Source organism: Bombus bifarius, unplaced genomic scaffold, assembly GCF_011952205.1.
Source record: "Bombus bifarius isolate JDL3187 unplaced genomic scaffold, Bbif_JDL3187 scf7180000008213, whole genome shotgun sequence".
Taxonomy (NCBI): Eukaryota; Metazoa; Arthropoda; class Insecta; order Hymenoptera; family Apidae; genus Bombus; species Bombus bifarius.
The window spans coordinates 2,401,260-2,414,762 of NW_022884516.1; the positions used below are offsets into that span (position 1 = coordinate 2,401,260).

General features: G+C 39.9%; 1 protein-coding gene across 9 annotated transcripts in view; it reads left to right on the top strand.

The window, feature by feature from the left end:
- LOC117210891 (dystrophin, isoforms A/C/F/G/H) overlaps positions 1–11,068 on the top strand; it is a 441,996-nt gene extending 430,928 nt beyond the window's left edge. For 6 of the 9 annotated variants that reach the window (XM_033454305.1, XM_033454307.1, XM_033454313.1 and 3 more), the window contains 11 exons: positions 2,256–2,515; positions 4,389–4,547; positions 5,673–5,809; positions 6,400–6,604; positions 6,733–6,818; positions 6,909–7,236; positions 7,387–7,498; positions 7,590–8,228; positions 8,388–8,502; positions 8,860–8,967; positions 9,736–11,068. In XM_033454305.1, the coding sequence (XP_033310196.1) occupies positions 2,256–2,515; positions 4,389–4,547; positions 5,673–5,809; positions 6,400–6,604; positions 6,733–6,818; positions 6,909–7,236; positions 7,387–7,498; positions 7,590–8,228; positions 8,388–8,502; positions 8,860–8,967; positions 9,736–9,836 (2,250 nt within the window). In that variant the 3' untranslated portion in view covers positions 9,837–11,068. Of the gene's footprint in view, positions 1–2,255; positions 2,516–4,388; positions 4,548–5,672; positions 5,810–6,399; positions 6,605–6,732; positions 6,819–6,908; positions 7,237–7,386; positions 7,499–7,589; positions 8,229–8,387; positions 8,503–8,859; positions 8,968–9,115; positions 9,167–9,735 lie in introns of all 9 variants that reach the window. The other 3 variants (XM_033454311.1, XM_033454310.1, XM_033454312.1) reach the window with 3 other exon arrangements.
- The last annotated feature ends 2,435 nt before the right edge of the window (positions 11,069–13,503 follow it).

Sequence of the window (13,503 nt, forward strand, 5' to 3'; positions counted from 1 at the left end):
TACTAACCTTAGGTTTTAAATAAAATAAGAGCGTACAGGATAGAGGGGCGGGGCAGGGGTAAACGAAATATAATTTGATATGCGATAAATGCAAATGTTAAAAAATGGTAAGCAAAAGGAGGAAAAATACTTTCTGCGGCTGCCTTCAATTAACTGTTTATTAACTTGTTGCTGGACGTTTGAGACTCGTTTAAACAACCCTTCCGCGAATTCAATTTACCCAAATTACTGTAATCAAAACTCTGACGATTTTCTAATTACTTTACCCCTAGTCGTCAAAGAGATATTTGAAGAATGTAATTATGTCATTTTCTGAACTTCGTGTTTCCTCCGTCTTTCTTTTTTTATTACAATTTATGACCGAGAGGTCGGTAGCAAAAATGAGATTCTATTATCTCACGTTATGCGTACAACAGAGGTAAAGAGGATTAAGCATACACATACAACGCGTAGATTAATCGTAGCCTGAATCGTTTATGAATTTAAAACAAATATTTTCCGAAATAATCTCTAGAGAGGAACAATCATAGATTTTTAAGTAAATTCTAACAAATAATCTATAAAATAGCCGCTAAAAACGAATGATACTTTCATAATTATTATTATCGATTACAAAAAAAAGACACAAACAATAGTAAAGCAAATTTTTAAAAATAATACTCTTCATATCACCACTTTTCTCTGCGTTTCCACATATTCTCTACGTTTCGGCTCATTGGCTTGTACGACGTATTCTCGCATATTAAATCTGCGTCTAAAATTATGTAAATATCTACATGTACCAGGACGAAATTTTATTCGTTGTCAATCCTGACGCGTGGGTATCGCGCGTTTATCGTCGAACAAAACGCTTTCGTCGCCTCGCCATTAGCGACAAAGTCGAGGTCTTCTGACCGGCTACGAAATACGAGCGGCTCGACCACGATTTATAACGAGTTTTAATAGCAACGATTACTCACGGTTGACCCGTGAGTAGGACTGCGCGAAACTCGGTAAACCATAAACGTGATTTTCATGACCATAAACTTCTCAGCTCTCGACAATTACGTTTGCAGCTTTCTTTTCGACCGAAAACCGGCATCGTTCCCGGGACCAGCGATGTCCGCTTATTCGTGAAACACTATTTTCGGCGGCGACCACGAAAACTGGTTACAGTCGTCGCTCAAGTTTCTCCTTCTTGCGTCCAATCTTATGGGATAAACGTTTGCTTGGTAAATTCATAGATATCTCCTTTCGCGTGGTAAACAATTTTCAAGAGGGTAGAAATTATGGTCGCTTATTTCTAGAGAAATCTTCTATAATTTAGATGCATATTACTTTTATGGAGTTTGAGACTGTTGAAACTGTAGATTCGTGCGAGGTTGATACTTCAAAGTTCTCATCGGTGAAGAAATCGATAGTCTGTGGTAATTATAAAAAAATTAATTATTGTCTGTGGTAATTATAAAAAAAAAAAGAGAGAAAAGAGTAGGAAGAAAGGCGTAAACATTCTAACATGCCCCGACATCTCAAAATCTGTTTTTCCAGAAATGCAACGACTCCAATCGCACTTTTCATACGCGAATATACACGACCATTCCCATTGTCTTTCTCTTCGCTTTTATCGATGCGTTAAATCAACCAACTTTCCCGTGCTACACCGAATCACACGCGAACCTCCACTCACCTTAGGAACAAATTTTCCTTCCAATTTTACACCGACGAGGATAGAAAAATCCAGGAAAAAGTTATCGCGCATATTATATACTTACAAGTTTAATGTTCCGGCAAAATGGTGGCGCGACGAGGAAACATTTAAACCAGCGAAACTTTCGCGACAAAAGAAGTTGCGTTAAAGTTTCAACTTTAAACCTACCAAAATGCTCTCATCCCTCTCGCTTCCCTCGTGTTTCACCTGCTTCGTGTCAAGCATTATTATTTCCCTCTGCCCAGGCCAGCCGTGTATCGATAGCAACGTACAGTCTGCGGATTTTTATTTATTTATAATAAACTTCAAGGTGAAAAAATCCAGCGAGTGCATAGAATCTAGAAAATAAATTATCGCAGAATAAATAAAACAGATCAAGCAGAAATAAATAAAATATCGAAAGCGGACTACTCGTCGCGTTTAGTAGGCGAAACAGATCATTACGTAAGCTCCATCGTTTTAATTCTCTTAGTAAAAATATGAAATCGCGTAAAAATCTGCCGCAGTCTATGTCCGATGTATAGAATAATATATAAAGTTTAAAAGATCTGGACGTTCTTCGTTGCAGAAAATATGCGTGTTCCAAAAGACGCTGGAGGATCTTTCGTCGCGGATGGCCGGAGCCGAAGCGATCCAGAGCGGCTGGCAGAATCCGAACGATGCGAACGAGGCGACGGAATTACTGAAGCAATTGGAGAAATTCGGCGAACGACTCTTGCCCATCCAGAGGAGCATCGAGTACGCGAACGATCAAGCGAGCGTCTTCGCCTCGAGCAGCGTCATCGTTTCTCATGCTTTGCTGGCGAAACTCGAAGATCTCAACACCAGGTACTTACCTACCGATGAATTCTCGTTTCTCCAACGATTTTCATTCTCTCGAATTTATCATGCTAATACGACACGCATGAGACTTAGAGAAAATTTATCGTCTTGCCTACGAGGAAGTTTCGTTACAGTGGACTTGGTCGTTTGGTTTTATCCTCGCTACGATCTTCAAATTTTCATCGTACTAATTCGCTTTCTTTTCGACGAGTTCGAAGGTTTTTAATGTTCTAAGAAAACTTGTAGCGCGAGATTTCAAATGAGAAAGCGAGTGTCCTTTTATACCTTTTAAACGATATGAAATCTCCTAAGAAATTTTATTGAAAAGACACGTTGAAGACGATCTAAGAGAATCTATGGAATGTAGCGAATTTGAAATTTGAATAATTCTTTTCCAAGTAACCGTATTAAAATTGCGCGTATCGTTGTTGTTAGTTTCTAATTAGCTTCTAATCTTATAATTACAAAAGCTGAGATATAAATTTTCTATCGAATTATCGCAGCATCCCAGCAGTTCTAATATATATAACGGTTCGACTATTTCCAAATCTCGCACCAAACAGTTCGATTATTTATAGCAACACAGTCTGTTTGCGATGCAAAATACGCAGCAAATTGTTCTAATAATTTCACTGGTCCAATAACGAACAGAATTTACGTATTATCCACCAGGTGCGTTGTTCCATTTAAAACGAACGCTATAATATATGCACTTAACCCAAGCTTTCAAACAACAACGTTACACCTATTGCAACTAAACGTCAAACGATTTCCACATTCTCTCCGTGTAACACAATCCGTTCTTACGCAACGCCAGTGCACCGCTTATCGCTCCAATTACCTAAATAATATTTATAACGTTTCGTAATATTTTTCGTCCAGAGACCGAGTAAACAGAAAAGTAATCTTTCGTACTGAACATAAATTGAGAGAAAGCTACGAAATCCTTTCCTCTTGCCGCGATCCACGTTCCTCGGGATGGAGTTGTAAGAAAGGTACAAGATCTTCGGATGAACGATTTAGTTGAAACTTCAAACACCGATAGATGCAATATTTCGTTTCGTTTATAAAAATATTCCATTGCAATATAAATTATCCCTGTTTTTTTTTATATTTATTATATAAATGGAAAAGAACAGTACGAATATACGTGATAATCTATGGTACTTCATACGGGCATACATTCCAGTATAGTTAACTCGATTGAACATGCTTATACTTTTCTACTTGGACAATTTTGGATACGTTTATACTTGGACACGTTTGTACCTGGTGACGCAACGCATGCGTCATGGGTGTCTTCTATTGTACATCTAATGACACACACGTATGCGTCATCAATTCTCCACGAAGAAATCTGAAGCTACAGAGAAGGAGAATCTTTCTTTTACACGCGTTTTCAACGCCGTAAATAGACGCATTTTGTGAAAGAGAGAAGATATGTACGTACGTTGTCGTAATAGAGATTCTCAAACGTGTCAACTTTAATTCTCCATTTATTCACGAAAAGTATTAACACAAAAAAGACGTTAAAATACAAATATGTGGAACACCAAGCATCTACATTTTATTAACGTTTATCGAATCATAATTTTCATTTTGGTTCATATAGTCCCGAGAGGAACATCGGAGCTACTCGCGAATATCTCGAAAAATATTAACGACAAATATCTATATCTATCCTATATATATATACAATTAGATATTTTCTATAAAATAAAAGAGAATAAAAGCTTTAAAAGAGATTAAATCCTTGAGTCAGACTTTCACACTCAGATTGTGGTCTTGCACTGTATCGTAACGTTTATTCGCGCGATCTTTGCTCGAATGTTGATTATTTTTCGTTCGAAGACGCTAAGTTTTTCGCGTATTTTCGCAGGTGGAAGGTGCTGCAAGTGGCGGTTGACGAGCGTTACAAGTTGCTAAGCGGATTTGGAAAGGATGGCAGCACTCCGGGTAGCCAGGCTTTCCTCGCGAGCAGCGTGGAACCACCATGGGAGAGAGCCCTCACACCCGCCAAAGTGCCTTACTATATCAAGTAATCGATCTTCCTTTCAACCGGACTCGAATCTTGCAACGTTAAATTTACCAGGACCGCGGCCACTGGATCCAGAACGCGATCTTAAACGCAAACAAACGAATAATCGATGAAGACGATGGTGGTTCGAAAGCGGCTACAAGAAGTTCGTGCTATTCTCGTCCTCGTCGTTTGGGAATTTCAAAGCGAGCCGCGAATGTTTAGGCGATGCTTGCAAATGGACGAAACCATAGAAATTCTAATTTAGATCGGCGACCGGATTTCAAACCAAGGGAGGCTTAACTTTCGATCGACGACCCTGGAATATCGATTGCGTAACTGATAGCGAGGATTGTAATTGTTACAGCGAAACGTTTAATCTTGGTCGAGAAACAAAATCACTTTTATTATATAATATTAGCCGAATCGAGTTTTAATTACGATAGCTATGCTTTTACGTGAAATTCTCAAGTCTGAAAGTCGTGGTAACTATCGACGAGAACGATTTAAACGTACGTTTAAACGTATAAGATGAACAGATCAATTTCTCGAATCGTTGACGATCCTGCGTTGAACTGTGCTCGACGTTCCGTTTCCTTCAACGTATTCTTGTAACGTATAAAATGTATTTTGCCTCGTTTTATGTTTGTTAACACGCGTGCAAACTTTATGCCAAAGATAAACGACTCGCTGGTTACGAAAGTAGATCCGTGACGATATACGAACAGCTTTTGAAGGTGGCTTAGGCCAAGAAGAGATATCAAACTTTCGCAAAAATTGTTTTTCCACGATCGTCATAACCAAGAGGTGATTCAAGAGACTAACGAAAATCACCTGAATTCCATCTTGCGGGCCTCGGTCGAGAGTTAAAGCCGATTTTGGCTCGCCCTTATATCCGGATGATCTTGAAGACCATGAGATCCGATGAATCCGCGAATTCGTCGGTCCGTGGATAAATTCTTAAAACCTGGCTTGCGGCTCGAGCCAAGAATTGTGGCCGGATTTAATAAAGATTAAACAAAGTTCTCCTCTCGACTTTGCCGGGAACTTCTCGCGCCGGGATCCGTGTGGCTGTTGCGTGAAAATTTTGCATGAATCTCTTAATCCCGGATCGGGTCGGTTTAATCCCGTGGAAACGCTTTGCAGCCATCAGTCGGAGACCACCCATTGGGATCATCCGAAAATGATAGAGCTGATGTCCTCTCTGGCGGACCTGAACGAAGTACGATTTTCAGCGTACAGGACCGCGATGAAGCTGCGCACCGTGCAAAAACGATTGTGCCGTGAGTATCAGCCCTTAATTTTCCGTCGTGAGATTCTCGAGTATTCGTATTTAGTTTGTATTCAGGCGATCGGTCCTCGCCGGTGATTAGCCTGCGCGTTCATTAATCGTCGTAATTTTCTCGATTAATCACGTGTCCCGGCAGTGATGACGCATACCGTCGTCGTTGTTGATGGATTTGATCTTTTGCATGGCTCTATTTTGCTTGGAGAACCAGTGGTGTTCATTCTCCTTGTTCTGTACTTTGAAAGTCAAAAAATATTCTGACTTTAGAACTGTACCTTTAATTCTCATATACGAATCTCAGAGAAAGCAACTTGGCTTTTCGCAAATGCGAGTTTCACGTCATTAGGTACGGTTAATGTTCAATTTCCAAGAAGCAAGTAACTTAATTTCGTGAGTTCGTTTCTACCGAAACTTAGGAAATTATTTTATATCTTCGTTGTCACATAAACTATATGTTGTTAAAGAATCTACCAATGGATATTTAACTTTTCCCAATAGAAGAAGAAGATATAGTAATCGTCTTAAAGTTTTCGAACGATGATGTACGTAATTTCATTTCGTTTATTATTGATGTTTCATTCGCAGTGGACATGTTGAGCCTTTCCACCGCATTAGAGCAGTTCGATTCGCACGGACTCCGAGCGCAAAACGACAAACTAATCGACATTCCCGACATGGTGACAGTCTTGACGTCCCTGTACGAAGTGATAACGGCGGATAATCCGACGCAAGTGTCCGTACCGTTATGCATCGATTTAGCCATCAACTGGCTCCTCAACGTGTACGATAGGTGAGCAGCCCAATCAACGATTATTCGTAATTAAATAAATCATGCTTCGCTGCTCGTTTGCTATCCGACTGACAAAACGACGATTCTGTTGACATTTTAACGCTCAGCAAACTGTCGTTCCATTTCAGTCAACGAACTGGTCAGATTCGCGTGCTTTCCTTCAAAGTTGGTTTGGTCCTGTTGTGCAAAGGTCATTTGGAAGAGAAATATCGATGTAAGTACCCCTCCATTTATATCGTCGTTTCGCTATTTCATGGTCTCAACGCGAAGAACGTGCACATAACGGAAGTCACGGTTATTTCAGATCTATTCCGGTTAATCGCGGATCCAAACAGACTCGTGGATCAACGAAAGCTCGGTTTATTGTTGCACGACTGCATCCAAGTGCCAAGGCAGTTGGGAGAAGTGGCGGCATTCGGTGGATCAAATATCGAGCCGAGCGTTCGCAGCTGCTTCGAGAAGGCTGGAAAAGACAAAAATGAAATAGAAGCGGTGCACTTTTTGAGCTGGCTGCAACAAGAGCCTCAAAGTATGGTCTGGTTGCCTGTGCTTCATAGACTCTCCGCCGCGGAGAGCGCAAAGCATCAAGCGAAATGTAACATATGCAAGGAATATCCTATCACTGGATTCAGGTATGGCATATCTGCAAATTTGACCATCGTAGAAAACAAGAAAAATCTAGAAACTTGTAGAAATTCACTTTCTTTTATTTCCAAGTGAATCTATAATATCGAAAAAGTACGATTTCCATTTCAATTCATACGCATTTCCTCTGATTCCAGGTATCGTTGCTTGAAATGCTTCAATTTCGACATGTGTCAGAATTGCTTCTTCTCAGGCCGGAAGGCGAAGAACCACAAGTTGACGCATCCGATGCAGGAATATTGCACTGCGGTAAGCTATGTTTCTCACTCGTCCGCCATCCTTTCTAAAATATTTCCTCCATATCCATAATGTGAAACAATAACGCTCGTTTATTTCGCAGACCACATCTGGTGAGGACGTACGCGACTTTACGAGAGCGCTTCGAAACAAATTCAAGTCGAAAAGATACTTCAAGAAGCACCCGAGGGTCGGCTATCTGCCAGTGCAGACAGTTTTGGAGGGAGATGCTTTGGAAAGTCCGGCGCCGTCGCCGCAGCACAGCTCCCTTAGCCAGGACATGCACTCCCGATTGGAAATGTACGCGTCCCGACTGGCGGAAGTCGAACTATCGCGCACGAGAAGCAACTCGACGCCGGATAGCGACGACGAACATCAGTTGATCGCTCACTATTGCCAGAGCTTGAACGGCGGCGACAACGTGAACGTGCCCAGAAGCCCGGTGCAGGTGATGGCTGCGATCGATGCCGAGCAAAGAGAGGAACTGGAAGCGATGATACGCGAATTGGAGGAAGAGAACGCGACCCTTCAAGCGGAATACGAACGACTACGCTCGAAACAGACACCGGGCTCAACACCGGAAGACGGTCATGGCAACCGACAGCCTGACTGCGACATGATCGCCGAGGCAAAATTGTTGAGACAGCACAAGGGCAGATTAGAGGCACGCATGCAGATACTCGAGGATCATAATCGCCAACTAGAGGCTCAGCTGCAGAGACTTAGACAGCTTTTGGACGAGGTACGACGAAATTATATTACGTTAATAATTACGTCTCTGGTTAGGTAATTGTTATAGCTATAGATCGGTTGAAGTTTCTCAAAGTTCTGAGAAGTACGAGTTTCTTGAAGTTTCTGACAGTTAAAGATTTATTATTTTTGTTATTATTTTTATTTGTAGCCAAACGCTTCCTCGCCATCGAAGACGGGTACGTTACAAACGCGAAGCGTAACAGCGTCTCAATTGGCAACCGATTCGCCTGCTAAAATGAACGGCCACTATCACGACTCTTCAGGTATGTCACATAGGAGTAGGGATGACGATATCACGGTAGAATTTTATAGCGAGCGATACTTTATTTCTTAGTCATAGAGTGGTGAGTCATTGGTGAAACAAATTAATTATCATTTACACAAACGTTCAACTTTTAATTTTCCGCGTTAGTTATTTAATTCAAATGGTCATTACGTATAAATAAGATCTTCTTAACATTATGCCGGCGTATACGCCATAAGCGTCGTACTCGATATTCAGAATAAGTGGGCGCAGGGTATTTCTGACGCTATTAGATACTAACTGCATATTAATAAGCGTTTCACAAAATGCCGAGGAGATTAGCATAAAGCTTATTGGTATGGGTGTGTGGACATAGGTGGTGGAGGCTCGAACGAAGGAAGAGTGAGCAGTTTAGAGAGACCACCACCGCCACCGCATTCTCACAGCGTTGCCCACAACGTGGGCAATCTCTTGCATATGGCAGGTTCGTTCCTTTTTCCTGTACGAAGATCAGTACGATCACTTTTTATATGTAGTGTAATTAAAAGAAATCTGCTATGTCGAACGTTTCTTATGCACGATCTCGTTTCTGCTTAAAAATAACAATGCTCTCCTGTTTTTTCACGCCACAGAATGGATGTAAGGTGAGACTATCAACGCTTCTTTTCCCGCTGATTCTTCTTGTACGCACTGTTATTCTCTAAAATGCGTCTAATTTTCTCGAATCGAGAATCGTACATCGCTTAATACTGATCGTGTACACTCGTTGTGAAATTTAATATATCTGGTGTTTGTCAACTATATAGGGTGAAGCAAAAAAAAAAAATAGATATACTTGAACATTTCCTAAAGATGGCTAAACTTTGATAATCGCGCAAGCGAATTAAATTCTCTCAAAGATATAGAAACAGTATTTCTACGTCTTCAAAAACAAGAAATATTTAACGTACCCTTTCTCGATAGTCCACCCTATATACAAAACGTTGGATCTATATGTTAGTCCTATCTGCTCGTTGCTTTCGTCTCTACGTGTTTACGATCACAAACTATTAACTCGAATACTCACTCGCCAGGCAATGTTTCCACCATTCACGTATGCCTGCATGTAATCGATTTATAAACGCTTATAAACGATATAACGATGTGTTTAAGGAGAGGTGATTGTCAATCGTGTAAATAGATAGACACCAGAAAACGGAGGAGCAAAAGATTGATCACAAGAGGAAAGTTCAACTGAAATGTTCTTTTTTAGGAGACTTAGGGAAAGCAGTCGGTGAACTGGTGACGGTGATGACCAGCGAGGACTCGTCGAAAACGAATGGACAAAGGGCACCGCCGCCAGCTTTCAAATAATGACTATTAACGCGACTCTGGTCGAGGATATTGTTTTACGTTTCAACGATATCGACGAACACGTCACGACGAAAAAGAACGAAATCGATTCGATCGATCACGCACATATACATAATACACGTAGGCGAGATCCACGAACTTTTAAATGTTTGAAATCAATGACCAATAAGAAGCCTGGCTCTAAACGCATATCACGAGAAGAAGAATATCGCGCAAAATGCAGGGTCAGGGCAGCCGCCATAGTGGTTTTGGGTATTTTATAAGTTTTGATATACACCGTTGTATAGCTAAATTATATTGACTATAAGATGATTATGGTTTGGCTTTGGCGGCTCCCTGAGAGTAACTTTACTACATATTGACACGTCATATCATTGAAAAAAAAAAAAGAGAATAATCGTATCAGAGAATAAAGAAGAAGAAACGAATCAGTTGTTATATGCTTGCTAGTTAAAGAAAACAAAATAAAAGAAACAAAACTATACGGAAGAAATGAGACGAAGATGAAGATGAATCGTAATGACTATAAGAGAATTACACGAAAGGAAATATCATTAACAATGCATGCAAAAGCAATGTATCAAATCACGTACTCTATTCTAGATCGTAGGCTATATTTACATACCCATTCTGTTCACTGCCACGGGCTCTTCCTCGACATTAAATAACATACACGTTGTACATGCTATGCGGTTCTAGATGACATATAAAGAAAGAAGAGAGAAACGCGAGGGAAAGGAAGAAAGAAAGAGAGAAAGAGAGACATTGACGAGAAGAACAGAGGGTATGAAAGGAAAATTCATATACCTGGCATCTTCCCGTAACTTCTATAAAGATTCGGAACTTTACATCGACACACGATGACACACGTTCACACACGAACACACGTACATGCATATCATTATATACATATACATATATAAATAAATAAATAAATAAATATATATATATATAATACGTGGATACATGAAACAGAGACACGTTACAGACACGTACACGCTGAGGACTTTTTGTAATCAATAATAAAAGCAAAGCAATGTGCATTATGACTTTCAAATTTATTTTTTATCCGGTTACGATCGTTTTTTCATATTTTTTAATGGATTTTAGATGGCAATGTCTCTTATTTAAGCCTGCCGGATGTTACTTATATTTAAGAGTATATCGATAAGCATCTAATTTACAAACTGTAGGCTGTATTCTGATATGTAATAAAGTTGTCTAGAAAATAATTCCCTTCTTCTATTCTCCTCTTGCAACGGATATCGTTTGATATAAAACGTCTCGCATCGCGTAAAAAGTTATTCAATGGAAATTAACAGGTAAAAAGACGGCTACAAAAAATACTTCAGAGTAAAAGATACGATATAATAAAACTGTAAGCCTCGAATAAATGCATCGATAATTGAAGCTCGAATTCGTTCGAGCTTTAACTATTGACAGGTTGATCGATGAGCTCGCGCGAAGCCGAATTTCTACGCCAGCAGGCCATCCGGATCGCAAGGACGTTACCTTGACTGGTTTCCATTGGATCCGGTTTTAATCACCCTTCGATGGAAACCGTAAGTGAATCGGCAAGAAAGAAAGGATCGAATGGTCAGGCATGATTGCGCTCGGTATGCGTGACGCTGCGGTAAAACATCGAAAGACGATACTTTATTTAAAAGTACTACAAAAGTACATTTTATATCTTATCGTGCAGATATATCGAACGAAGAAAAAGAATACGCGTATCGGTTGAATCATAATTTAACGAGTAAAGAGACAGCGTTGGAACGTTCGCCAGCCAAGAAAATAACATTCCCTCGAATCGAATTCCAGCAATATCATCAACATTTTCTACTTAGATTGCAATAATCTGACTTCCATGCTTAGTCGACGAATATTCAAAGAGGAATGAAATATAAACCGTATTCAAAAGCGGTCAAAAATCGAGGCAAGAAGATTTGAAATGAAATTAATATTTATACATATATATATATATATATATAGAGAGAGAGTAGTGGACGAGAAAAAGATTAAAGTTGCTAAATAATTTGTCATGTATTCTGCAAGATATATTTATTCGCTGCTTTTACCAAATATAATTCTATTGCGTAGATTTATGGCATTTTTGTACCACTTATACTTAGACTTCCTTTTATCCGCTACTATAAATAATTGCAAGAGTTTTCGAGAAGAGATACTTGGAAACTAGCGATTTTCTGTCGATCGTAGGTAGAAAAATTTGTTTGCTCATAAGGGCAGAACTAATAGAAATAAAACAGTGGTTTGGTCGCGAAAATTGCACGGTGAGCCACGTAAAGTCGCGCTCGTCAAATTAACGAGTATTTCTGAAACACGCGAGGGGAGGTCTTTGCACTTAACACTGGTTCGCGTGCGGCTAACGTGTGCACGCAACGCGTGTTGCTCGCACACGTATACGCGATCCAAGATGCACTCTCTCAGGTAATAGCATAGGTGGCCTCGACCTTGGTGCATCGCTCGACTGCACTGTGCATCGTCCCACGCAGTGGCGTAACGCCCAGGTGAGACTCGAATCTTTCGGCCAGCCAGCTTCCCGACAAGAAATCGTTTTACATTTATTTATCCAAACTACAATCTTTTCAACGCAACTAAATGGAAATTCATTTTTTGCAGTATTTTTTACTGCGATAGAAATTTGTAAATTTCTTTCTTCTTACGTTTTGTAAAACACTTTCGTTAATCGACAGTAAAACACCGTTGCTTAGTATTTAAATATATTATATGCTCGGATGAGTATGATTTAAGCGGTGTATGATACACACGATAAAAGTCTATCGACTGGTTCTATTCAAAGCAATTTAGTGATTTAAAATGCAAACACTCGGTTTGGATATTTTTTTGCGATTTATAAAGATAGTAACGGAATTTTATCTCCATATGTTCCACGTGTTTGCTCATTGAATTTGTCATCTAATGAATTTACATACGAAGCGCATACGTCTTCGTTAAATCTCCGATAAACTTCATTAACTTGAAGAGATATATTGGCAAACCACTTAGAGGAGAAACAAAGTACTACGAGCTGACACCGTGCCTTCTGCAAATCATACGTACGTTAGGCTTGCAGTAGTATAGAGTTGATTGAGTCATCGATACGTGACACGTATACGAAAATACGTAAGCAGAAATTTTAGTGTACGCTAAGATCGGAGAAGGTCGAGCGTAACTGTTGCCTATTATGGCATGTTTTCATTGCATACCTGTTACCAAATGAAAAACATAATACTTAATCTTATACGATATCAATTCTCGCTCTTTCGCGATCTCTCAGCATTAAAATTCACTGGATTCAGTCTTCACTCGTCGAAGAAGAAAATTAGAGAAAACATTCGCCGATTTCTCGCAAATTACTCTGCGTAAACGGACGTTTCAAACGTAGTAAAACGGTGTTTTACGTAGATTCTTCCAAAGATCCGCGCTACGCTATAAGAACTGCTAGTTATTAAGTAAATTCCATGGATTCCTTCTGTTACGGCAACGCTTTTCTCACGGGGCACCGAATGTCCATAAAATAAAGCGGAGACTCGAGTAACCGATGTACGAGAACCTACGTGCAGCTTGCAGAGGAAATGTCTAAGACATCGAGCTCGTAGTAACGTGAATCTGACTGATGTATTTTATTTTAAAGTTCGACTACGAC